At 55.8% G+C, this 27,231-nt stretch overlaps 1 protein-coding gene across 1 annotated transcript in view; it reads right to left on the bottom strand.

Annotated features, from left to right (window-relative positions):
* Positions 1-27,231, bottom strand: part of ACOT7 (acyl-CoA thioesterase 7) — a 128,209-nt gene that overhangs the window by 7,595 nt on the left and 93,383 nt on the right. Inside the window, exons 7-8 of the mRNA XM_054441777.1 lie at positions 23,761-23,877; positions 9,468-9,652 (exon numbers count right to left, since the gene is read on the bottom strand). Of these exons, the coding sequence (XP_054297752.1) occupies positions 9,468-9,652; positions 23,761-23,877 (302 nt within the window). The remainder of the gene's footprint in view (positions 1-9,467; positions 9,653-23,760; positions 23,878-27,231) is intronic.

Below are 27,231 nucleotides of genomic sequence, written 5' to 3'. Positions count from 1 at the left end.
CCTGTGCCCCCAGGGTCTCGCTCCACCTGAGGACCTTGCCTTAGCGGAGCCTGTCCGCCATCCGCTGTGGCATCTCCCAGCAGCTGCAGGCCTGGGTTAATTACCTCCTCCTCCACATCCACCCAGGACTGCACCAGCCTCCAGCAGAAAGCAGCCGGAAGTCTCAAATAATGAGATCATTGTGGAGAGTCATAAACACCCTCACCAGGGGCTCCCCTCACCCGGCAGCACTGGCTCAGACTCCAAAAAAACTGCCCCCAAGTGGGGCCAAGAAAGGAGGCGTAAAGGCCAACGGGAGGCTGCTGGCGGAGGCAGGGAGATCGTCGCCACAAAGGGGAGAAGAGGCATCAGGACTTGGGCCTGGGTGGTGGCCTCTCAGGAGCCCCTCCTGCAGGCACGGAGTGCTGTGGTCCTGGCACGCTTGGCTCGCAACTTCTGTGCCGGGAGTGTGAACGCGGCCGTCCCCACCATACAACACCAATAATGATCATAGCTGCCACCTGCTGAGTGCCCACTGTGGGCTAGGCCTGGGCCAGAAGCCGCGTGCTCATGGGACACCTCTGCTCTGCATGTGCCCACTCTGTGCTATGCCCTGTGGAACCCTTCCTGTCCTGCTGGAGGCCAGCACCGTGCCTGGACACAGCAGGGGCACAGGAGGTGTTTGCTGGATGGACGAATGAATGAATGAATGAATGATCAAACAAATGAAGATCAAAAAGCCTTAATTCTAAATAGGGAGGGTCTTTATGTTAACGATTCAAAACCAGTACTTCTGCTCAATGAACACTGGCATCATCTGTCTGCAACCAATTCCAGGGGGCTCAGACCATGGAGAGTCTGAACAGGAGCCTGCAACAGTGACAAAGGTGAGATGACAGTGTCCAGCACACCTAGGCTTGGCCATCCCCCTGGAGATGGGCCAGCTCTGTGGCCATGCTGGGGACTTGCTTCTGATCCTGCACACACAGGTGGGGAGGCCTCTGCATCCTTTCTATCACTGTGTGGAGCGCAGGGCCTGTTTCTTCCTGCACCTTTGATCGCAGGGCTCAAGACGTGTGTCTGGCCACAGAGGGCCTTTGCCAGGACACTCCACACCCCTTGCTGAGAGCGCTGAGCCAAGTGGGCGGCCTCCAGCCCCAGGATACTCCGGGCATGAACTCGCCCTGCTGAAAAACTCCAAGTCCCATGGCCAGGACCTCATGTGGGCCCAACAACCTTTCCAGGCCTCCCTGACAGGCCTCTCGCTCACCTTCCGCAGTGCCCTGGGTCTAGCTGGGATGCTCCCTCGGTTCACTGAACCCTCTGGAAATCCCACCCATGGGCCTCCCCTGGTGCAGCCCCCCTCCTGGCAGTGCTCACTCTGTCCGTGTCACAAATCTGACAGCAGTGGGTACAGAGAGGCCCCAAGGCTCCATCCCACACTCTGTTGTATGCCCCCCAGGCCTGGCTCTGAGCAGAGCCTTCTGTAAACCTCCAGGGGGAGAACATGAGCAGCTCACCATGCCCAGGTGGCTTTTTAACCCCCCGCAGCCGGTTACGCCGTGGTGGCATCAGAAGAGCTACCTACCAGTGCCGCTCAGAAGGGCCAGTGTGTGGCTGTCTGGACACAGTGGATCTTTCAGAGATATGTGCAGAGCGGAAACATGAAAGGTGGCTGGAGAAAGAGTCTGGGCTCAGGCAGAGGGAAGGCGAGAGCCAGGCTGGAGGGGAGGGCTACATGCTCTCATCTGCACCAACCTCCTTCTCAGTATCCATGCCTCGGGTTCTAGGCACGTGGGACTCACCGGCCACCAGATGTTCCTAAGCGCTAACCAATGAGGTGACAGGCGCAGCTTCAGGATGCAGGTATTTTCCCATCACAAGACTGACTCCCGCTAAATGCAGGCAAAAGGAACAGAGAGCACGACACTGGATTCTGAGCCTCACGAATATTCCAGTCTATGACTCACGCCTGTGGGCTGGCAGCAAGGTGGGGGCGGGAGGGGGGCAGGGCTTCCCTCACTAATGACCAAACGCGGCAGGCGGCTCACCAAGCCCTTCCAGGAACACACCGTCAACCTTCTGCACTCCAGTAACAGCTGAATTTCCTAAACTAGTCAACAATTAAAAAATTATTCCAAAAGTTCAATCTTGGCCAAACGAACAAAGGAAGCCGGTGTAAGAGCCCTCACATTGGTGCGGTGGTGCCCATCCCAGGGCGAGTGCAGAGGCCGTGTGCGGCCACCACACAGTGCTTCCGCCCACTCTTTTGCTAGTGAAATTCTCTGGGAGTAGGTGCGGCCCCTCCCTGCCAGCAGGAGCCTGCGGCAACAGGGTGTCTAGGATGTCGAGGCAGCAGAGACCCTAGGGCCCTGCCCCATGACAAAGGCCCCACGTGGGGACCTCTCTCTCTGTCCTACATCCTGGGACCGGGCCTCTCTTCTTGTCCTGGCCCGGCCTGGACACGGTCAGGAATGGCCACCTCTGCTCCTGAGGCTTCTTCGAGAGGAACGGGGCCCATGCAAGGACCCCAGGCCCCTCTGCACACCGTGCCTGGGGGTCAGGCAGGTCCTGGGGGTGGGGAGCGGCGGCCACCACCACAGAAAGCCTTGCCCCATGCTTTCTCCTAAGTGCAAAGGGTCGAGGGACCTTCCAGTTACAGCATCACTGAGAAGGCACGGAGAGGGGACTTGGGGCAACAGCCTGGCGATGGCTCAAGACAGCCACAGCCAAGAGGTGTCTCCAGCCTGCTCTGTCTGCAGCCCCCACATCAGTGCGTCACAAAGCTGTGGCCCTCAGCACTGCATGGCAGACAACTTCCAGAAGGCTGCAGAGGGCCTTTCAGCAGACTTCAGCCCTGGGGCCCATCCTGCCCCTCCAGCTGAACAGCAGGTCAAACAGTGCCCTCCTTCCGGATGCTCCGGCCCACGCCACGCTGTCCTCTCGGCTGGCGTGGGGCTTACCCGGCCCCTGCACTCATGCAGGTGAATCAGCTGAGGCCAGGAGAAGGTCATGGGGCAGCAGCAGAAGCGAGGTGGGCACCATGTTCCAGAGCCTTCTGAAAGTTGTGTGGGTCTGTGCTGAGGCCACGCCTCACATAAGGCCCCAGGAGAGGCAAAAGAATCAAAATGCAGCGGAAAACTTTCCACTAAAATGTGCCCCAACCCCCACACTTCACAGTGGCCTGTGGAGGTTCAGTCACCTGCCCAGCACTGGTCCTGAGATCATCTGGGGCTGAAGCAAAGGCCCTGGGCTGAGCGCGGTGGGCGTGGTGTGGGTGGGCGGCACAGTGTGGGTGGGCGGCGCGGTGCGGGTGGGCAGCGCGTTGGGACTCCCAGGGTTTAGGTTCTCGCACAGAAGGGTTCTCAGGCGGGGCTCCTCCCAGGACCTCGCAGTAGGGCCTGGCTGGGAGAAAGCACAGTGGCATCGACGACGGCAGCGAGCGGCCCCCTTTCCCAGGCAGTGAGGTCCCAGATGGGCCTGCTGGCCGTGCGACCCCTGGCGAGTGACTCCATGCCTGGTGCCCGCCTCCTGTCTGGGGATGGGAAGCATCTGTGAGCAGACGCACCAGCTCGCAGAGGGGTTGGCGTTCCCTGAAGGCTCCGGCTTCAATGACCTGTACCCAGGCACCCCCCAAAAGGAAGCCTCCCCTGCCCCTCCAGTCCCTTGCCCACCCAGGAAACAGGCAGCAGCCTCCGCATCCAGCTGCCCTGGCTTCCTAACCGGAAAACAACCCTGCTGAGAATGGCCCCCGGCCTGGTAGGGCTCCCTCAACATGATGGGGCCCAAGGGTCTCAGGGCCTCTTCTAGGTCGGGGCACGTCCGAGTGGACAAAGCTCAAAAGGGTGCGTTTTCCCGGTGTTCTTGGAACTCCCCTGGCTATGCATGAGGCAGCTCTAAAAGGCAAGGTAAAGATGGCCACACCTAGGCCAGGCGCGGTAGCTCATGCCTGTAATCCCAGCACTTTGGGAGGCCGAGGCAGGTGGATCACGGGACCAGCCTGGCCAACATGGTGAAACCCCATTTCTACTAAAAATACAAAAATTAATAAGGAATGATGGCAGGCGCCTGTAATCCCAGCTACTCGGGAGGCTGAGGCAGGAGAATCGCTTGAACCTGGTTGCAGTGAGCCGAGATCGCACCACTGCACTCCAGGTTGGGCGACAGAGTGAGACTCCGTCTCAAAAAAAAAAAAAAAAAGATGGCCTCCCACTTCCATCCAGAAAACATTTCAGTGGCTAAAGACTGAAGCTCGGAGTCCTGGGCTGGCCACCTCAGGAGATGTGTGTTCCTGAGCACCAGAGAGACCCTCTGGGATGGGCTCGCTCCAGTTTGGAAGCTTTGCAAAGACCCTGCCCTGCATCATGCGGCTGCACAGCTGGAGCCTCGGCTAATCTGGGGACACATCCCCTCCCCAGTGTGCCCGGGAAGCAGTGGGGTCACGGCGCTCACTCAGCCCTGACAGCCACGGAACGGGCTACAGGCTTCTCCCTGGTCAGGGGCCTGGGCGAGCCCCTCACCCCGCCCTGTCTACACCTCCTCCTCAGGCCCAGGCTGGGACCCACAAGTTCTCAGCCCCAACTCCCTGGGCCTGTAGAGGCTACAATGCCCCTGCCTGCAAGAATCAGAGGCAAGTACAGCCCCAACCTGAGGTGCCAGGGACGTCCTCTGCTTCAGCAGACATACGGCTCTGACCCTCCTGCAGGCTGAAAAGCCTTCCCACATCTGTCTGCTGCCGCCTGCCTCCTGCTGTCCCTCCCCACAAGCCACTTCTCCAGCCCCCGTCAGCTCAAGGTCAGAGGGCACTGCCACGGGGAGGCCTGGCTCTACGCGCTGAGTCGGCCTCTTCTAATACGAGACCGGGAAGTGCTGGCAGCTGCCCGGAGCGGGTGCGGCAGCCCCCAGCATAAAATATTCATGGAGATGCAACTCCAAGCAGAGAGGCTGCATCCGTGTCAGCCAGGCCCTGGGGAAGGGAGCTAAAAATAGACAGGAGGCTGAAGAAGGCTGACATGGGGATGAGGGAGGTAACTGGGAGTAGGAGGAGGGGCCGCCAGGGCACATCTGGAGGGACGGAATGCACATGCAGGTTCACTGCACGGAGCACACACGTGCTCCAAGCCCAGAACTCGTGCTCATGTGGGCAGTCCCCAAGTGAGAGCTGCAAATCCCTCTCCGGGCAGCCTGCCCCACCAGCGGCTATTTTTATCAACATCAACATTGACATCCGTGGGCCCCAGGACACCTCAGTGAAGAATCAAAGACCATCTTTAACGAGCAAGAAATAACAGCCTGGATCAACATGACGCGGCCACACCCAGGGGACGGGCTGCCATTCCCTCCATTCAAGCTGGCGCCCTTCCCTGCCCCTCTGCAGCCCCTTCCCCCAGGGCCAGCCCTCCTCCTGCACTCTGACCCACCCCAGGGTATGGAGTTCTGGAAGGGGCAGCCCCAGGACTGCTCCCCAGCTGGCTCTGGGAAGGTCACAGGCCCGGCCCCAAAAGCCTCCATGACAGCAGGCTGCTATCCACACGAGGGTGGACCCCCTCAAGTTGGACTCTATAGGGAGTGGGGAACGTGAGGCACAGAGGTCCCCTCCCTGAGAGCCCACGGATCGCTGGCCCCTCGTGGTCACTGCACTGGTCTCCCTGAACCAGCTGAGTGCTGGGGTAGGTGCAGGTGGTCCTGACCCCACATCCAGTGTTCACGGCCCTGCTGGGGGCAGCTGGGAGAGGGAACGGTCATTGGTGGGCAAACACCAACCACGCCTGCAGCCGCTGCCAACCTGGGAGGATGCCCCCCACTATCAGCTTTGAGGGGCTATTGGGAGACCCCCCAGGGCACCCCATCAACCTGTACTGAAGCCTGTTCAAAGCACCGGTCACCCAGATCCTCCTCTATTTTACGCCCATATGCGTGAGCCCCATAGACTCCCACCAGCCCTGCCCCATCCTAGCCGGGTGGCCTCGGGTGTGCCACTGTCCCCAAGCTCCCCCGTTACAGACAGTGGTTCTGCGCCTTCGGCCCCCGCCGTTCCCTTCACCTGAACGGTCCCCACAAGACAGCTCCTGCCCTTCCTCCCTGACTCCAGGCCTCCGCTGAGGCTTTCCTTGGGAAGGAACATATTTAAAACTGTACCTGTCCCCTGGGCACGCTCCGATCCCCTCATTCCCTGCTGTCTTCTTCGTGACCCTGGACACCATTCGACTTCCTCTATCTTCACTGTTTGTTTACGCCTCCCTCTGAGAGGGTGCAAGGCCCCAGGGAGAGCAGGTGAACAGCAGCAGACGACGAAGGCCCCCCCATCTTCACCCACCCCACGTGGTGGGCACCGTGTCCATCACCACCATACAGATGAGGAAACCGAGGCACATAGAAAGTGCGTGCCTAAGGCCACACAGCTAGTAAGTTTAGAGCTCTGGCTGACCTGGACAGCCAGGTGCCTGCTCCTGGATATGTGAGCCTGACAGTCCACGCAGCGTCTGCAGTGGAGGGGGGGTGGGAGGGGGTCTGGGGTGGCAGAGGCGACGCTTCTCTAGAGTGGTTGTGGGTGCCCTTCTAAGGAAAAAACGTCTGAGAAATGCTGTAGCTCCAGGAGGGTCTGGGGAGGGTGGTCCAGATGGGAGCAACAGGTGCACAGGCACCAGGCGGGAGTGAGCTTGCTGCACCCACACCCAGGGCATGGAGGAGCCACCATGCATTTCGGTGGGAGAGGGAGCGACTCGGATTTTGATGACCAGTTTCCTGGGCGGCAGGGAAGGGTCAGATTGAGAGCACCAGGAAGAGATGAGGGAGCAGCTGAGGACTCAGCAGCGGTCCCATGGGGACAGGGCAGTAAGAGCTGTTCGGGAGAGAGGAGTGGAGCGGCACTGGGTGGGCGTGCGCATGGAGGGAGTGGGGAGGAGCCAGCTGGGTTCCCAGACTTCCAGGGCAGCACAGAGGTGGAGAGGGATTTTTTTTGCGGGGGGGATAATGAGTTCCATTCGGGACAAACTGTATTTGAGATGCTTTTGGGAACCCTGTTGAGGGGCAGCACTGGCCAAGTCAATTTGGGAGTCAACACGACACACAGGCGATGCTGGAGGCAGGCCATGGATCCGACCACCCCAGGAGAGAAGGGCCACAGGTTAGGACGTGTCGAAGCCAAGGGTTAGGAGACTGTGTGGTGGCCGGGGAGGCTGGAGTATCCCTACAGACACTACAGGGTCCCCTTCACTGAGGGCCTGGTCAGCTGTGCTACAGACAGGGAGTGGACAGCAGACAGGGCGTGTCCTTGTGTCTGTCCATGCTGCCCGCAGAGGGAAGACAGAACTGGGAAAGTTTGTCCAGGAGTCAGGAAGAGGTAGGGGGCGGGGAAGGAGAGAGCTTCGGAGATGTGCCTGTCAGGTGGGGGATTCAGCAGCAGGACAGAGAGCAGCCATGCTGAAAAGCGTCATGGGAGGGGCGTCAGGTCCATCGGGAGAGACCAGAGCAGGCCCAGGTGGGAGTGGAGCCCATACTTCATGGCGGAGAAGAGCAGGCAAGTTTGGAGAAGGCGTGTCCAAGGTGAAAGGAGAACCAGACACAGGGCTGAAGGTCAAGGACAGAGGAGGCTGAAGCCTCACAGCAGGGTCAGGGGCTGAGGAACGACTGCGGACCAGCCCAGGCGATGTGGAGGGAGGACGTCATCCTGCCAAGGGCCAATGGGTGGCACGGTGGGCCAGGGCAAGGCGAGTAGGGTTAGAAGTAAATGGGGAGGGGTAGGGGCAGATGAGAGAGGAAGAAGCAGGCAGCAGAGCCAGCCCTGATGGGGCAGGAGGGTGGCAGCCTAGGGTACTTTGCCACAGAAGAGGCTGTGGGGCTGGAGGCATGGAGCAGTCTTCCCACCAGAAGGGGAGCGTGCCTCGTAAGCCCCAAGTCGAAGAGGGGCCTGGTCATGAGAGTCGTGCAAGGGTGGGTCACAGGCACTATGTTAGTGCCGTGCTGGCACCCACCACTTGCTTTCCTTCCTTTCAGCCTGGCTGAGTCCTCCTCATCCATCAAGTCCAGGTTCACCATCAGCTCCTCTACTCAGCCCACCCGACCTGGGAGAGGCCGGCACCCAACTCCAGCAAAGAGCTGGCCTGGAGTTGGCAGGGGAGGGTACTCACTGGGCCTGACAGCTCACACACCACACCTGGCGCTGCCACCACGGGCCCTGGTGAGGCATGAGCTCCTCCACTCCTGGAAGGGGCAGGGCTGGGAGAGGGGCTTGGAGGGGCCTCAGCCTCGATTGGGAAACAAGGCAGCTGGGGCGACCAGGCGGCCTTCCTCAGCCACGTGGGGAAGCAACGGGCCGTGCTCCAGCTGCTGGGAGGAATGGGTTTTCAGTGCGTGTTCACCCCAGAGATTTCAGCGCACGCTCCTCTCCCGGAGGCTGAGCAGCAAATGCTCGCGGATCTGCGTAGGGAGCAGACACTGCGGGGGCAGGGGCCTCGAGAACCTCTGGAATCAGGGGTCAGCCTCGCAGGGCTGTGGTGCCTGCCTGGCCACTTCCATGAGAGCGCCAGCTCCCAAGAGGCCTGCAGGCACCCGCCTGCTCCCAGCTGCTCTGCTCCCGCATCCTCGCTCCCCGGAGGGGCAGGAAGCTCCTACAGCTCTGCTTTCCTCTTGCTCCCCTCAGTGACAGACACAAGAGCTGGTTCAAAGAGAAATCAGGACCAGCCCAAAGGCTGCAGAGCCCCTGGGCTCAGCCAGGATGGAGAACCTCTGTTCTTATGACAGAGACAGGGAAGCTGCCTCTCTGGGCTGCGCAAACCCTGCCGATGTCTGTGACTCTACAGACTCCATGCCAGGCGGAGAACTACCAGCTCTCAAACGTGGCAGAGCTCAGGGGATGTGGACACCTGGGGGCAGCAGCCCCCATGAACGAGAGTGCGTGTGGCCCGCACACGCCCACCCCACCTGCCCCGCATGAGGAGGAGAAAGGCCAAGGGGTTGGGACCCTCAACCCAGAGCCCACCAGCCTGGCTTCGTCTCATCAGGCAGGACCTGCAGGCCAGGGCCACCTGGAGGGAGCCCACCCCTCCGGCTTCCCAGCAGACCCTTCGGCAGGGGATGGGGGCCCCAGGGCGCAGTCCTCATCCCCCTCCAGCATTCTTACACAATGCCAGGGAACCCCAAGGCACCACATTCAGAGGCGACCTGGACGCCCAGGCAGCAGCCATGCTAAGGAGCTCTTAAAGGGGTCTATCTCTCTTGTCCTGTCTGCCCAGCCTCACCCCACAGGCCCTGGGAGTAGAGCCCAAAGGCCTCCTCACTGGTTATGAGGTGTTCCTTCTCAAGGCCTCACCGGATCAGCCCTGCAGCCTGAGGTCACCGGTCCAGGCAGTGGCCAGGCCCGGCCCTACTCTGACCCCTACTGACAGGACAGGACTCATGCAGGCACAGATTCCCCCTGGAGGCCCAAGCACAGGGACCCTAGGGCTGCCTGGCAGGGAGGGGCCGCCGTTCCAAGGACACGCACTCACCACCAGCTGGGGCACAGGCAGCGACCTGCCCTCCTGGCTCAGCGACACATAGGTGAAGAAGGCACTGGCGGCCCGGTAGCGCTTCTGAGAGCTGTCCACAACAGGGTCGGCGTCCACCAACACCTCGATCTCCATGGACTTATTGCTCGTGAAGGTCATGCGTCCTGAGATGGTGATGACGCAGCCTGTGGAGAAGGGAGGGGGTGGTCAGGGCGGCCTCCATCCCACGGCCGGGCGGGGGACACTGGCGTTTCTGTGGTCAGCAGGCAGACACGTGGTTAGGGGAAGCAGTGGCTTGGCTGACTACCAGATGTTCAAATAACAGAATATTAGAATGTGTCGTTAGTTGCCCATGAATGTTTATCTTTCTAGCGAGCAGGTTTATCTACGCTAAAATTCAGCACTGAAGGATTTTGGTGGCCATGGGTTTGAGCCCCCGCCCAGGCAGGCTCTTTCCTGGCCAGGAGTGGCAGCACCTGCCGAAAGGCTTCAGAGCCACTGTGCCCCCATGGGGGAGGCTGCAGACTGCCTTCCAGGAGCTCTGGGTGTCAGCTGGCTCTGCCCTTCCTTAGGTCAGGGTCAAATCTGCAACCTGCACTGTCCATTCATTGGCCTTGCTGGTGCCCACCGGAGCCATAGCTGCCCCACTACACTGCTCCAAGCACCAGGACAGAACCTTGTATCACCTTCCACAGCCACTCCCACCCTCAGGGGCTCCAGTGACACAGGGCAGCTGCCCGTGCCCCTTGGTGGGATTGAATCGTATGTGACTGCATGCCAAGCCTCCCTTCTGGCCCCACTGGTCTCGCCCACGGGACCAAAGCTTCCTCCTCTGGGCTGCTGGATGCCACACCCCTTGGCCAGAGTCCTCCATGCTCAAAGCACCAGCCCCATTTCTCTGTGAATCATGACAAAGTCCAAAGTCACCAGTTCCCATACATTGTCCCTGTGTCCCTCTCTCCCCCTCAATCCTAACCAACCTCTCTGTACGCCCCACGCTCCCCGGGGCACGACAGTCCATCCTGGCAGAAGCTTCCTGACCCAGAGCTGCTCTTCTGCCTCCGCCACCCTCCCCGGCATGGGCTCCGTCCTCCTACCTGGCCTCAACATAATCCCTTAATCTCAGGGAGCTCAGCTCTTCCCTATAGGCAGGCATGAGACACCCTGCCTGGGGGATAGCTACAGGATGGAAGGACTCAAGCCAAGAGCTGACCTGGGGCCCCGTGAAGGTGTCACCATCGATGTCACTGGCCACCAGGCTGCAGAAACCCCCGGGGACTTCCGGGGCAAGTGCTGCCCTGCGGTCAGAATGCCCTCCCAGGTGGCCCAGCATGGCCTCTATTCTGGGCCAGGCTCAAGAAAATCCCTGCCTGACTCTGGCTGCTGGGACTTGCTCCCCAGGAAATATATCTGGCTTCAGGGACCTTTTAACGTGGCCTCTGGAACCCCCAGTGTCCTAGCTCCACCAAGACCAGCCTCACAAGGAAGGTTTAGAGACCCAGAGCGAGAAAGCGGCCAGGTGGAGGCTGTTGGAAGGCGGTTAGCAGGCCAGAGGCAAGAGTAGTTATTCCATGTTAAAAAGTATCAGAACGATCCATGCTACATTCAACTTCATACTTACAGGGAGCGCTTCGTGCCAGTGCTGGGAGAGGAGGAAGGAGCTGTGTGGTCAGCGCCAGCAGGCATTACGTGAGCTGTAAGGTACAGAGTCCCGTGCAAAGCGCCCGCAGTCACAAGACGCACCCCAGGAGGAGGGCAGGCCATGGGCCAGGCCCCAGCTAAGGAGCTAGAAGGTTCAACGGGTCAGACCTGAGGGTCTCCCAGCATCTCTACCTCCTTCCTCACATGCCCAGCCCACATCCCTCACCAACAATCACGTATAACACTTGGGAGTCACAGGCCAAAAAGCAGGAACAAGCCCTTTCCATGAGCAGAAACCAACAAGAACTTCCCTGAGGCCACAGTGTCACACACGGGGGCCACCCATGAGCGTGGTACCTGGAGGAGGGTAGGTTCCAGGGGTCTTTGAACACTGGCTCTTAGTTTTGAGGAGCAACAGAAAATGTGTTTTTGTTTTTGAGATGGAGTCTCGTTCTATTGCCCAGGCTGAGTGCAGTGGTGCCATCATGGCTCACTGCAACCTCTGTCTCCCAGGTTTAAGCGACTATCATGCCTGTCACTTAAATAGCTGGGATTATAGGCGTGCACCGCCATGCACGGCTGATTTTTATATCTTTTGTAGAGATGAGGTTTTGTCTTGTTGACCAGGCTGGTCTAGAACTCCTGGGCTCAAGTGAGCCAACTGCCTCGGCCTCCCAAATTGCTGGGATTATAATTAGGTGTGAGCCACTCCGCCCAGGCTCCAAAAACATGCTCTTGGTGTTGCCCATGAAGGACCCCCTTGGCCACCGCTGCCATGGCCAGATCCTGGCTGCTCATGGCTTAATTGCTGTGTTAGAAATCTGAAGAAACTCCTAACAGCAATCAACAACGACTTTAAACAACTAAGTAGGTTGATTATAAAAGCATGAGACGTAACAACAAAAAGAAGAGAATGCTGTCTGAGACAGCCTCTTGTGGTCCGTAATACAATTAACACTTCATAAATGTCAGGAAAATTTTCAATTACAACCAAAATCTGAGACTTTTCATCCTTCAGAGAGCAACATCATTATTCTAAACAAGACACAGGCTATAAGGTTGGCTAGCAGGACAAAGTAAGATACTTTAAAACTGGAAACCTAACTGGACATAGTGGCGCATGCCTGTGGTCCCAGCTACTCGGGAGGCTCAGGCGGGAGCATCGTTTGAGCCCAGGAGGTCGAGGTTGCCGTCAGCTGAGATCGCACCACTGCACTCTGGCCTCGGTGACAGAGCAAGACCCTGTCTCAGAAAAAAGAAAAAAACTGGAAACCTGATGTGGTCACTGGCTGGGACTTAATCTGAAACCTAGGGTTGACAGACGAATCACAAGTCCCAGTCACCAAGAGAGAGCCCAGAGTTTCCAGGGGCCCTGGCTTAGGGTATCCCATCTCCTAGACCCTGGGCTCAGAAGGCACATCCCACACCTGACACCAAGGTCTCACAGGCAGCCTCTGGGAAGGGACTGTCCCAGGAGACCTCAGGGGGACCAGCTCCCACCCCCAGGGCTGTGTTCCTGTTCTAGCCCTTCCTGAAGAATTCCAGCTACAGACCAGGCGCAGTGGCTCACACCTGTAATCCCAGCACTCTGGGAGGCCGAGGCGGGCTCATCACTTGAGGTCAGGAGTTTGAGACCAGCCTGACCAACATGGTGAAACCCTGTCTCTATTTAAAATACAAAATTAGCTGGGCATGGTGGCACATGCCTGTAATCCCAGCTACTTGGGAGGCTGAGGCAACAGAATCGCCTAAACCCGGGAGGCGGAGGTTGCAGTGAGCTGAGATCATGCCATTGCACTCCAGCCTGGGCGACAAGAGCGAAACTCCATCTCAAAAAAAAAAAAAAAAAAAAAGAATTCCAGCATTCCAGCTACAGGCACTTTGTCAACCCCAGGATGGCAGCTGAGGCGCACACCAAATCCTTTTCTCCGCCTCCTCCAGGTCACATGGAGGCCCCCCTGCAGCATCGAGGCCTCCCTGGGGACGGAGGTCCATCCAGGTGGGGTTGGGGTGATGAGTGACTGGCCTCAGCCTCTACAAGGGCCCCTAGCCTGCCCCCTGCTTTCCACACCCCACCAGAGTGGCCTTCTGTGAGCTCCCTGAAGCTCCTGGCCCCTGTGGCCTCTCCCTAGAAAAGCCCTCTTCCCATCCCCATCTGGTTCATCTTCTGCACCTCGGCTCAAGCATCCCTTCTCCAGGGAGCTGCCCAGGACGGCTCAGCCCCCTCCACCACACCCCCTCTAGAACTGTCCTCTGCTCCTGCAGAGCCAACGACCCCATTTGCATTGGCACACTTGTTGGCTTGTCTATTTCACTGTTGTCTGTCTGTCTCCATCTAGCCTGAAGTCCCATGAGGGCAGGGCTGGGCCCAGGGGGCCCAAAGTAGGTATCCAGTTGACAGGCTGGACCCCTCTGGGGACCCACGAGGGCTGGGGTGTGGGTCACATGTGGACACCAGGTCACCACAGACTCAAGCTGGCCAGAGCCCCATTAGAGCCCCAGGTTTGCATCCTCCTGAAGTGGATGCTGAGCAGCCCAGGATCAGGAGTGCCCAGGAGCATGGCCAGCAGCCCCTTCCAAGTCCTGCTGGCCGGTACTTCCTTCCAGTCTCAACTTCAGTGCCACTCCTGGGAGCAGCCTGGCCTGGAGCCCCACACCTGTCCACCTCCCTGCCTCCCTGCAAAAGTGTGGAGAGCCTGGGGGCAGTCACGTGCTGGCCGTCACCTGCCCACGGGGCAGCCCAGACTGGCTCCGCCCTTCCTGCCAATTCCTCCACGGCGCAGCCATGTGCTGTCATTCCTCCTACTGGGGCAGAGCCTGGATCATCCAGGCTGCCGGCCAAATCATGACCATGCCCACAGGTCCCTCCACCAAACATGGAGGCGGGTGAGGCTGGTCATGCATCAGAGAGCTGAAGACAGCGTGTCCAGGTGGCTCTCGGGAGCACTGAACCTGACAGGAAAGGCAGAGGCAGGGCCCCACAAGCACTGCCTGCAGACCTGGCGTGTCACACGGAGGTCAGGATGCTTCAGGATCTCCCAGCAATGAGGAGAGCTCAGGCCTCCTTCCCACAAAGTCTGCCTTGATTCAGCCCTCCCCCCAGGCATGAGAAGGGCAGGAAGGGGGGTCCACACCTGCCTTGTATACCAGTAGTGTCTGTCCATATCCTGTGGTGAACCTGGCACTAGGCAAAGTTGGGACATTGCGGGGCTCATCCGAGGAAGGGGAGAGAACCCCAAATCCACTTCCACGCACCTGTCTCAGAAACCACCAAAGCAAACACAACCCCAAGCAGTGCCAGTCCCTGCCATAACAAGGCAGCCAAGACTCGGAGGGCTCTGTGGGGGCAAAAAGACCTCTTGGTCCTGACAATCAGCCCTCGAGTGGAGGCGCTGCCTTGGGATGGCTCCACCACGTCACCCGCTCAAATGCACCTGCAGTCAAGGTGGCTGGGGTTTATTTAAAAGATGGGTGGGACCAGCTTGAGGTGAAAAATGATTAACCAAGAACAGAATCTCCCACTGAGCGGGGGATCAGTGCCCACCTAGGACAGGTGTGGGTGCTTCTTTAGTTCTGGGGAAGGCAGCCAGAAGGGGAGAGCCTGGTCCCCTCTGAGCCTCTGTAGCAGGAACAGCAGCCAGGGCCCTGATGAAGCCAGACATTCATGACAAAGTGTCTCATCAGGAAAGGCAAGGCTCTTCGAGGCCCTGGAGCAAATACCTGTCAAAGCCAGTCTCCAGAGGCTACGAAGCCATGCAGGAGGAGCCCTGAGTTCCACGGCTTTGGAGTCAGATGGGCCTGGGTTTAAATCCAGGCTTGGCCACTGAGCAGGGACAGGCCAGGAAACTGTACTGTGCCTCAGTTTCCTCATCTGCAAATGCTTTCCCCCTACACCCAGCTTCAGAGAATGCAAGGGAGCAGCAGACCCAGCCACGACCCACTCACAGTGGCTCTCCTTCATCAGGGGCTCCACAGGCCACCTGGGCATTTTGGGGGTAACTTCCTCCACATTTTTGAAGGAGACACAGTCAACCCATGTGGTTCTATCCTTGCTCTGAGGCCATACTGATGTCAACTGCCCGCATTCATTATGCCACACGACAGGCCCAGGACAGTAACTTGGGGCCTGAGTGGGCCCCGGGGCACCGCTGGAGGGGCTTGCAGGGGGTAAAAGGAATCATACCACAAAGTAACAAGAAGCTAATTGTTTGTATTTTTAGTAGAGAAGGAGTTTCAGCATGTTAGCCAGGATAGTCTCGATCTCCTGACCTCGTGATCTGCCTGCCTTGGCCTCCCAAAGTGCTGGGATTACAGGCGTGAGCCACCGCGCCGGGCTTAACGATGCATTTTCAAGCTGCCTGAGAGCCAGGAGTTTCGGCACAAATGCACGGGGACCAGCTGCAGTCACTCCACAGTCCAGGGCAGGCCTCAAAGGTGGATGTAGCTGTGTGTGATCAATGAGAGTCGAGCTTCATCACTCACACTTGAGGCCCTGACGGGGCGGATGCCAGGTGGTGTTTAGGCCAGGTCATTGGGGACACCAAAGCATGGGCTCAGAGCTCTGGTCCCAGAGACCAGCTGCTGGGCCTGCCCTCCCAGCCCCACCTGGAACCAGCTCCATGGCCGTGAACAGCTTCCTTAACCCCTCAGAATTGCAGCTTCCAAATGGGAAAAACAAACAGAGATAGCGACAGTCCCTGTCTCACTGTGCTGTGTGAGAAGTAAATGGTATGAAGCACGTAGCACAATGCCTGGCATCAAGTGTGTCATATTAGGTATAGTTAAATATATCGGTGCCTGTAGTGGGCTGAATTGTGAATTACAGCCGCTTTCTGTTTTGAAGTAATTGTTGAGCCTGCCTGGAGTGGCACAGCCCGTGAGCGCTGGCAGGTACCCCAGCCTGACTCCCCCAGCAGACGGGCGTCTCTCCAGGGGCAGCAGCAGCCAGATTTCAGCAGTATGCCACGGATTTGGAAAAGAAAACAAAATTAAAAAAAAAAACATAGCTGTTAGCAAGACTGAGAGGTTGCCAAGTGTTTCAGAGTTTAGGGAAAGCTCAGTGTTTATGCTCCAAAAAGAGCTGTGGCCATTAACTTTCGTAAGAAAAGCCTGGAAACAGTGAACTGACTTCGTATTTCTTACGTAACACATCCCAAGGCCTTTTCTACAAGATTCCTCATTTTTCACCCTAATACTGGAGATCGTTTCTCCCCAGGAAAACGTCAACTTTAGGTTTTCTCACCAAGGGCTTCCAAAACTATTACACTGAAGGCAACGATATAACTTTTTCACACCAGCTATCTCTGGGCATTTTAATGTCTCAACTGGAAAAAAAAAAATCCACACAGCAAGTGACCCCACAGCTCCCATTAGGGGCTCCACTGCTTGCCTGGGGGGCGGAGGCTCTCCCGCTCTGTGGGTGCTAGCAGGCTCCACGTGCCTTCCCCTATGCTGGTCCCCTGGGTGCGGGCTCCAGCCTGTCGTGGCCCTCGTGTCCCCAGCACCAACTCCATTGCTGGCCTGGGAACTCCACACGCTTTTGCTGGGTGGGCACTTCCCATTTCCCATGAGATCCAGTCGCACGGATGAAGCGGTCCTTCCTTCACCCCAACTGCCTGGTGAGAGTTTAACTTGCCACACACCTGCTAAGGACCCCGTAGGTGCTTGGCCAGGCTAGTTGGCACAAAGGTGTAAGGGGACAGCTATGACAAGTGGCAGCCTGTCCTAGCAGACCTGAAGTGCTAGCTGGAGGGGCTCGAGCTGAATGTGGCATGTCATGGGCAGCCATGGAGGCTGTGAGCAGAGGAACAGCAGGTCCCTGGCGTCAAAAGGCTGTGACAATGGAGGTGGTACTGGGTTGGGCTAGTGATGGGTGAGGGTAAAAGAGGTGGCCCTCTGTGGTCTAGGCAAGTATGGGGCATCCTGGAAGAGTCTGGTTCGTAAATGCCAAATTTGCAGCCAACAGAGCTGGGCCCATGGCAGGGTGGCAGTGGTCTCCGTGGCCGCTGGTGAGGCCTCTCCCAGCCACGACAGTGCCCCAAGTTCGTAAGTTCCTCCTAGGCACACACCCTTCGTGGCTGAAACTCAAAGTTATCTTCTGAACCCCTGGGCCAATGTCTGGATGAAGCAAAGCTGTCTGTGTAACTTCCTGACAGACACCCCACCCAAGTGAGGGCAAGCCATAGCCATGGGGCCTGGCACTTGGCCAATATCGCATAAAAGATCACTCTCCCAAGGAGGCAGTTGTTTTTTTTTTTTTTTTTTTTTTGAGACGGAGTCTCGCTCTGTCGCCCAGGCTGGAGTGCAGTGGCGCGATCTCGGCTCACTGCAAGCTCCGCCTCCCGGGCTCACGCCATTCTCCTGCCTCAGCCTCTGGAGTAGCTGGGACTAAAGGCGCCCACCACCACGCCTGGAGAATTTTTTTTTTTGTATTTTTAGTGGAGACGGGGTTTCACCGTGTTAGCCAGGATGATCTCGATCTCCTGACCTTGTGATCCACCCTCCTCAGCCTCCCAAAGTGCTGGGATTACAGGCGTGAGCCACTGCGCCCAGCCAAGGAGGCAGTTTTTCGGGAGGCTGAAAGAGAGAAAGCAAAGCACTTCCTGCGTTAAATCTGGAGAAGCCACCCCACAGGCCCGGCGTCTCCATTCCACATTCCCACTGTTTTCTGGTTATTTTATTTTTTTTGAGACGGAGTCTCGCTCTGTCGCCCAGGCTGGAGTGCAGTGACGCAATCTCAGCTCACTGCAACATCTGCCTCTCAGGTTCAAGCGATTCTCCTACCTCAGCCCCTCGAGTAGCTGGGATTATAGGCGTCTGCCACCACGCACGGCTAATTTTTGTATTTTTAGTAGAGACGGGGTTTCACCATGTTGGCCGGGCTGGTCTCAAACCCCTGACCTCAGGTGATCAGACTGCCTCAGCCTCCCAAAGCGCTGGGATTACAGGCGTGAGCCACCACGCTCAGCCTGTTTTTGTTTTTTAAATGGAGACAAGGTCTCACTCTGTCACCCAGGCTGAGTGCAGCGGCACAATCACGGCTCACACTGCAGCCTCTGCCTCCTGGGCTCATGTGATCCTCCTCCCTTAGCTTCCTGAGTAGCCCAGATAATTTTTAAATTTTTGTAGAGATGGGGTCTTACCATGTTGCCCAGGCTGGTCTCAAACTCCAGGGCTCAAGTGATTTTCCTGCCTCAGCCTCACAAAGTGTTGGAATTACAAGCGTAAGCCACTGTGACCAGCCTGTTTTTTTTTGTTTTTTGTTTTGTTTTGTTTTTAAAGAGACAGGGGTCTCACTGTGTTGCCTAGGCTGGTCTCGAACTCCTGGCTTAAGCAATCCTCCTACTTTAGCATCCTAAATAGCCAAAACTACAGGCTTGAGCCATTGTGCCCAGGCCCAGCTATTTTTCTAATAAAATATGCTGAAATGGGCAAATCAGAAAACCCCCTTCTTCCACCTGCTAAGACAGAATAATGTGCTCCCAAAAGATGCCCACACCCGAATCCACTGAACCTGTGACCTCATGTGGCAAAGGGGACTCTGCAGACATTGACTAAGTGACAGCCCTGGAGATGGGAAGATTGTTCTGGGGTACCCAGGTGGGCCTGATAGAATCACAGGAGTCCTATGAGAGGGAGGCAGGAGTGTCAGCACGAGCGGGGGAATGGGATGATGTTAGGAGAGGCTGGAGGATGGCCGGGACCATGAGCCGAGGAATGTGGGTGGCCTCAGAAGCTGGGAAAGGCGAGACATGGATTCTTCCCTCCAGCCTCCTGGTAGGATGCAGCCTGCAGACCTGCCTTAGACTTCTGACCTCCAAAATTACAGGAGAGTGAGTGCAGGCTATTTTAAGCTACTGTGTATGGAAATGTTACAGCAGCCCCAGGAAACTCACGGAGGCCCCATGACTGGCAACGGGTCTCAACTCCTGGGCTTTTCCCCACTGTGGCAGATCAGCCTGTGGGAGGTAGGGGGTTTCCTCCCAGGGGGACCAGTGGCCTCTCAGGGCTGCTCACATGAGGGGAACGGGCTGTGAACGGCTGCCATGGCCCTGCCGTGCCCTCGGGCTCCAACCGCCTGGATGTGCCCAGTCTATCTGCAGGCACCTTTTCCATAAACGTATGATTTTAAAAGTAATCCTTATGTGGATTAAATTTATACTTGACGTAAGGTTAATACTAATACAATGCCCCAACACAGAGAACTGCAACCCTCGGTCTATGCGACTATTTCTTGTCATTACAACACCGCTGCCTTCTGGGGCTTATGGAGGAGACGTCACATCCGTTCTCACTTCTGACACTGACCCCCACTCCCTGTCATTTAGAGGAAAGGCCCCAGTCCTTCATCAGTAGCCCCTAGGCCTGCTAACTGTAGAGACTCTTATTTGGCTCTAGTGGGGCTGCTCTCCGGAGTCAGGGTCCGGAGCCAGCCCCCTGCCCGGCTGTATGACTGCTCTTCTCAAAAGTGGGGGGCCCCTGGGGGCCTGCTGGGGTCACTCTCCCTGCATTCCTCAGAGTGGCCCCTTCTCCAGGCTGACATCAATTTCACTGCTGGCTCTCACAAGGGCAGCTCCCACATCCACAGAGAGAGAGGCAGCTTGGGGCTGGTGAATCCCAGAGGGGATTTTACCAACTTCATGATTTTATAAAAGTGGAAGTGAGCTAGTATCTACACGAGTTGAGCTTTAAGGAGACAAAGCATTTCTAGTGGGTCCCCAAACGATACATCTACTCACAACTTCAGAATGGGGCCTTATTGGAATAAAGGTCTTAGCAGGTATAATTAAGCAAAAGGTCTTGAGATGAGATCACCCCAGATTCTCCAGGTGTGTTCTAAATCCTATGACAAGTGTCCTTATAAGAGACAGAAGAGGAGAGACACACAGAGGAGGAGGCCTTGTGACCACAGAGACAGACCAGAGTGACGCAGCCACAAGCCAAGAAACGTCAAGGAACAGCTGCTGCTCCCAGAAGCTGGAAGAGGCGGGGACAGATCCTCCCCTGAAGACTTCAGAGGGACCTTGGCCCTGCTGACGCCTTGATTTCAGAATTCTGGCCTCTAGAACTAGGGGCGAACAGACGTCTGTTGTTCTGAGCCCACCAGAAAGCAACGCCACTTCTCTACAGTACAAAGCTCTGCCAGGCGCCATGTGCAACCCGAGATGAGGTTTCTGTGCCTGCCAGCAGCTCCCTGGGCTCTTAACATCGACTGGGACAGTCCACAATAATGTGTGCCCCCGCCCGGCAGGGCAGCAGGGTCTGGCCCTCGAGGCCTCCTTCATGGTATGGTCGAAGTGAGAGGCAGGTGTGGGGCTCGAGGGTGTACAGCGGCCCCAGCAGAGTCCATGAGAAAGTCACACCAGAACCGTGAGGCCAGCCCCCCGCGGTTTCTCACACACCCACCCAGTGTCACCCAGAACCCAGAGCCAGCAGGGGCCGTGCCTCCCTGCATGGCCTCGCTCTGTTTCCCTACCGAGGGGCAAGCATGGGAGGCAGTGAGCTGATCTAAGGTGCAGCGTCCTAGAGGCAAGCATGATGACCCTGCTCTGACAACCCTGGCCACACTCGGCCAGCACAGCCCTCGCCTCCCTGCAAAGGACCTGGCAGGTGTGACAATCCTCTGGAAAACAACACACGACTGTGACAGCATTCAACGGCCCCTGGATGTGACAGCATCCAGTGGGCCCTGGAGGATGCTGGCATAGAAACAGGCCAGACTCCATGGTGCTATTTCAGTTTGGTCCAAATTCCTCTATACACAAAACAAGATGTCATCTAAGAAAACAACAGTCTTTCTGTTCCTGGTAAGGGGCCCAGTGTTTTACCCAGGAGGCCCCGGCCACAGCCGAGACGAGGTGGGGGCCTAGGCGGCCCACTGTCAGGCCCTGGGTGTGGCTCAGGACAGCGGGAATCAGGCGAGCCCACCCAGCCTGCCCTCACTGCGTGAAGGAAGCCAATCCAAGTGAATGTCCTGCCAGAAATTGTGGCTTCTGAAAATGAAGTCCCCCCGTTAGCCTTGTGGAAAGCCTTTGGCAAAGCAGCTCCTCGTCCGAGTTGCCCCAGATGTCTTCTAGATTGCTAAGTTAATTCCTGGAAAAAGCATTTGACCCGGACTGCAGTTCCTGGTTTTCCCTCAAAATTAATGATTCCTATTGACCAAGAACCACAACACACCTCCTAGCACTCTCCCTTAAAAGTTAATTCTGGTTGTACAAGGAGTTGAGGGTGGGGACTTTGTTTTTGTTTTTTTTTTTGCGACAGAGTCTTGCTCTGTTGCCCAGGCTGGAGTGTGGTGGTGTAATCTCGGCTCGCTGCAACCTCCACCTCCTGGGTTCAAGTGATTCTCATGCCTCATCCTCCCAAGTAGCTGGGTTTACAGGTGCCTGCCACAAGCCTGGCTAATTTTTGTGTTTTTAGTAGAGACAGGGTTTCACCATGTTGGCCAGGCTGGTCTCAAACTCCTGAGCTCAAATGATCCACCCACTTTGGCCTCTGAAAGTGCTGAGATTACAGGTGTGAGACACTGTGCCTGGCCGAGCTGGGGATTTTGGAGGGGAGGATCCCCCTTGAACGGCGTCCTCATTTCTAACAAAGCTTTGCCTTTTCATTCTTTGGGTGCTTCGCTGGGCTTTGTGCAGAGAACATCTGATGACTAGGCTGACATTTAGGAAACAGAGTGACCATCTTGGAAAGTCTATTTCTTTTTCTTTTTTTTTGAGATGGAGTCTCGCTCTGTCGCCCAGCCTGGAGTGCAGTGGCGTGATCTCGGCTCACTGCAAGCTCCACCTCCTGGGTTCACGCCATTCTCCTGCCTCAGCCTCCCGAGTAGCTGGGACTACAGGCACTCACCACCACGCCCGGCTAATTTTTTGTATTTTTAGTAGAGACGGGGTTTCACCGTGTTAACCAGGATGATCTCGATCTCCTGACCTCGTGATCCGCCAGCCTCGGCCTCCCAAAGTGCTGGGATTACAGGCGTGAGCCACCGTGCCCGGCCAGAAAGTCTATTTCTTTACTGATGGTTCTCCGAGGACACTCAGGGACAACTGAGCACAGCGAGTCCTATGGAATGCGCGTTTCCCACTATGGGCTGTGCATCCGTATTTCACAAGGTCACCCTAATCGTGATTTACCCAGGCAGGAGTCCTAGAAAAAATAGCATGGAATAAGATGTCACAGATTCTCCTGCAGGGTCAAGCACCACCACGCACCGCGCAGGCCTGTGGGGGACAAGCTAAAACACACAGGACCCACTTGTTTTGGGCAGATTCTAAAATGACATTGTGGTCTATGTTTGTGGCAAACATCTATTGGTCAAGAAAAGATTCTGAGTGAGCCGCTGTCTCTACAAAAAATACGAAATACAAAAATTAGCTGGTTGTGGTGGTGCATGCCTGTAGTCCCGGCTACCTGGGAGGCTGAGGTGAGAGGATCACTTGAGCACGGAAGTGCAAGGCTACAGTGGGCAGGGATTACACCACTGTACTCCAGCCTGGGTGACAGAATAAGATCGTGTTGTGGAAAAAAAAAAAAGGATTCTGCAAATGGCGTCCAAAGTGGAAGAAAGCAATGCCAGAGACCTTCCTTCTCCTTACCACAAAGCATCCAAAATCCAGCATGTGCGAGCCTACCCTTCTCTCAGTAATTCCAGGGAGGGAGGCAGCCCTCCACCGTTCCAATCTTAGGTGCTTCTGCCCCAGTCCCGGGTCTCCGACTGCCAGGTCTCCCGGGGCCTGGGAGTCTGCCCCTACTCAGGCTCTGGTGGGCAGGAGCTGTGGCAAGGAGAGCCAAGCTTGCACTTTTTCCACTCTCGCTTCCCACGACAAGGGGCTGGTCTCAGCCAACAGCTCCTCCAACGAGCCGCTTTAATGAGGTGGTGTCCTCAGAATCAGCACCAGGCCCTGACGATGCTGACACCACCCTCGGCCTGCGAGGCAGTGCTGCTGCAGGGGGTGCACGGCCTCATCTTAGCAGACGTCACACTGACAAAAATCACCACGTGTCGCGTGCACTTCACTTTACTTCGGCAGAGAGCAGTCACGTAAGAAAAGCATGGTGACCTCTGCTCATACAAACTGCAGAGGCCTGGCCTCTCAAGCTGGCACACATACCCCAGGGACAGCTGGCACCGTTTCCAGGCAGGGGCCAGGTGTCTGGGGTTGGATTTTTGTGGTGGAGAAAAACCACCCAATGCCAGTGCTGCCCTGGGTGGCGTGGGCAGGGCTGGCCAAGGGGGGGCTCCTGCGGGCTTTTCTGTACTGAGCCTGCCACTGCCTAAATCATGAATCATCAATTCCGCTCCCAAAATGAAATGTGCTGCCGTGAGGTTTGGTGTCCAGGGTCGTGGCAGCTGTAGGCACAGGACCTTCCCAGAGCTCTGTCTGTGGAGCGTTTTCAGAGGGTGAGTTTAGTCAGGTCTTTAGGAGGATAATGGCCCCGTCATATCTGAGTCAAAGATTTTACCAGATTGAAACATCAAGTCAATAAACAGCAAGGACAAAGCAAGAAACCTCAGCTTCCTGTTCCCTGTGTCAGATGGGCACACGCCAAGGCCTACGTGACCCTGGGTGTGAACAGAAAACAAACTGGTGCAGGGACCCAAGCAGCCGAGGGCCACTGCCTCCCTCGTCTTTGCCAGAAAAGTGGTTACCTTTTCTGATCTTGTCATGAAAATTAATGGCATCCACGGAAGCTGTGACGATGTTGGTCTTGCAGTGGCGTGCAGCCACGATCCCGGCGACCTCATCCATGAGCTTCATGGTCACACCTGCAGAGAAAGGGGCATGTGGTAGATGAGACACGGAGGCAGAGGAGACTATTTCACATCCTGGAAACAAGTTACAACTCAAGCCCTCCCCTCCCACTAGCCACCAGCAAGGGCCGCAGCCAGCAGGGGTGCAGGGTGCTCGGCCGCACGTGCTGTGGCTCACGTGCTACATGGGGCTTCCTCAGGAGATTTTGAAAAAAACAACCATGGCTGATATGCCAAGCCACTAACAAAACAGCCCTTTTCCTGTCCTCTACAGATATCACACCCTGCTGGGCAAGTTTTGTTACAATATCAACTGGGATGGCTACAATCCTAAAGTCACAGAACAGTACGTGCTGGCGAGGATGTGGGGGAAACTGGAACCCTCCTCCACTGCCAGTGGGAGCCAAAGGTGCAGGTACTTTGGAAACAGTTTGAAGTTTCACAAGAGGATAAACACAGAGGGACCGTATAACCCAGCAATTCCACTCCTAGGTAGATACCCAGAAGAAATACATGTTCAACAGAAACTTGTACAGAGCTTTCACAGCAGCATGTACGCATAACAGCCAAAAAGTGGAAACAACTCAAAGGTCCACACATGATGAATGGAGAAATGTGGCTTGTCCATACAACGGAACAATAGACGCTGCACTAGGAATGAAGCTTGAAAACGCTATGCAAAGCAAAAGGAGTCAGACACCAAAGACCACACACTGTATGCTGCCATTGACAGGAAAAACCCAGAATAGGCAATTCCATGGGGACAGAGGGTAGATTAGGGGTTCCCTAGGGATAAGGGATTAGGGGGATACGGGAATGACCACTAATGGGTACAGGGTCTCTTTTTAGGAGTCATGATAATGTTCTCAAATTGACGGCAATAGTAGTTGCATAACTCTGTGAATATACCCCAAAAAAAAAAAAATCAACAACTTGTGCACTTTATTTTTGTTTTTGAGACAGGGTCTCACTTTGTCACCCAGGCTGGAGTACAGTGATGTGATCTCAGCTCACTGCAGCCTCAGCCTCCCCAGGCTCAGATGATCCTCCTACTTCAGCCTCCAAAGTAGCTGGGATGACAGGCACATGTTACCACACCTGGCTAATATTGTTGTAGATGGGGTCTCGCTATGTTGTTGTGTTTTTTTTTTTTTGTAGATGGGGTCTTGCTATGTTGCCCAGGCTGGCCTCGAACTCCTGGACTGAAACGATCTGCCCACTTCACCTCCCAAAGTGCTGGGATTACAGTCGTGCTACTGAGCCAGGCCAGTACACTTTAAATAGGTGTAATGTGTGGTATGTGGATCATCTTCAGTACAGCTGTTATATCAAACAAACAAAGACTCACTGAAAGAATACTGGAGAATACTCGGGCTGCAGATGTCTGCTTTTACTCGGTCTCTCTTATTTGATGGACCACCACTGTGCATGTGCTGGTCCCCCACCCCCAGTTCTCATCCCCGGTACAACACACATATTACAATTATTTCAATTTTTAACTTTTTTTTTTTTTGAGACAGAGTCTCGCACTGTCGCTCAGGCTGGAGTGCACTGGCACGATCTCCGCTCACCGCAAACTCCGCCTCCCGGGTTCAAGCGATTCTTCTGCCTCAGCCTCCCGAGTAGCTGGGACTACAGGCACGTGCCACTATGCCCAGCTAATTTTTTGTATTTTTAGTAAAGATGGAGTTTCACTATGTTGTCCAGACTGGTCTTGAACTCCTGACCTCATGATCCGCCCACTTTGGCCTCCCAAAATGCTGGGATTACAGGCATGAGCCACTGCACCCGGCCATAACTTTTTAATTTATTTTTTATTTTCTTGTAGAGATGGGGTCTTGCTATATTGCCCAGGCTGGTCTCAAACTCCTGAGCTCAAGTGATCCTCCTGCTTCAGCCTCCCAAAGTGCGGGGATTACAGGAGTAAAGTAGGCCACCGCTCCTGGCTCTTATTTCACTTAAAAACTTAAAATGTACCTTTTCTTAGGTTGAACTACATGAAATTGCCAATAGTCAACCATATTTGACTTACAAAAGCAGCAAAGTGATATTAACTAACTTAATACCTATTAGAAATTTTAGAAAGTTATGTACATTCACCCTAGGACACAGAATGATTTTTTTTTTTTTTGACACGGACTCTCGCTCTGTCACCAAGATTGGAGTGCAGTGGTGCAATCTCAGCTCCCTGCAACCCCTGCCTCCCAGGTTCAAGCTATTCTCCTGCCTCCGCCTCCTAGTAGCTGGGATTACAGATGCATACCACCACACCCAACTAATTTTTGTATTTTTAGTAGAGACAGGGTTTTGCCATGTTGTCCAGGCTGGTCTCAAACTCCTGACCTCAGGTTATCTGCCTACCTGGGCCTCCCAAAGTGCTGCGATTACAGGCGTGAGCCACTGCACCCAGCCAAGGACACAGAATGATTCCTAATAAACCCAGAGAGAGGCAGAAAACCAGACTCCATCCCACAAGTGAAAACCAGACTTGTACAGTCACGTTTAGGGTGGGAATCAAATGTCCATAGCATCCAGCAGGTGAAGCTGAAAAAAGCAGAATTAGTGGGGGCCCCGGGGAAGAGGCCAGCCAGGGCCCCCTGCTGCTCAGCTCCTACCTAGTGCCCCCCATGGGGACCCCATTCTTCAAGAAACACATCCACCTAATGAGAGGCACGCATCTTGTGGGCATCCGGACTCTACCAACTGGAGAAAAAGATGAGCACCTGGGGAGATGTGAACACTGATCGGGTATTCGACGATCCTAAGGACTTATAAGTGTGTTTGGGAGGATGTGATAGTGCTATTGTGGCTGTTCAAGGTAGGAAGTTATCTTTTAGATACAATATCTGGAATCTGCTTCAAAATACCGCAGTGGGAAAGAGGTGAGGCAGGAACGGGCAGGTGTTGCCCATTGCTGGTGCTGGGAGACGAATACCCAGGGGCTTGGGATGCTCTACACTCTGCTTTTGTGTATATCTGAGCATTCCCAAAATAAAAAGCTAAAACAGAGACATGGGTGTTATTGATTAAAGCATTATGTTTTTATTACCATGAGTTTTCTTACAGGAGCTAAAAGAAGATGCTGCTAAATGAGGTAGGACAAGTGAGGGGAGGAGGGACCAGGTTCACGTTCACTGCACTTTCGCCTGTCCTTTCAAAGACCTGACGCATCTGTTCGGCTCAACCTGTGCTGGAGGCATCAGCATCCCCGTCTTTCTTTTTCTTTTTGAGAAGGAGTCTCTCTCTGTGACCCAGGCTGGAGTGCAGTGGTGCAACCTCGGCTCACTGCAACCTCTGCCTCCCGGGTTCCAGTGATTCTCCTGTGTCAGCCTCCTAAGTAACTGGGATTACAGGAGAACGTCACCATGC

Source organism: Pongo pygmaeus, chromosome 1, assembly GCF_028885625.2.
Source record: "Pongo pygmaeus isolate AG05252 chromosome 1, NHGRI_mPonPyg2-v2.0_pri, whole genome shotgun sequence".
Classification (NCBI taxonomy): Eukaryota; Metazoa; Chordata; class Mammalia; order Primates; family Hominidae; genus Pongo; species Pongo pygmaeus.
The sequence above is the reverse complement of the archived record's forward strand: the minus strand, read 5'-3'. Positions and strand labels throughout refer to the sequence as shown.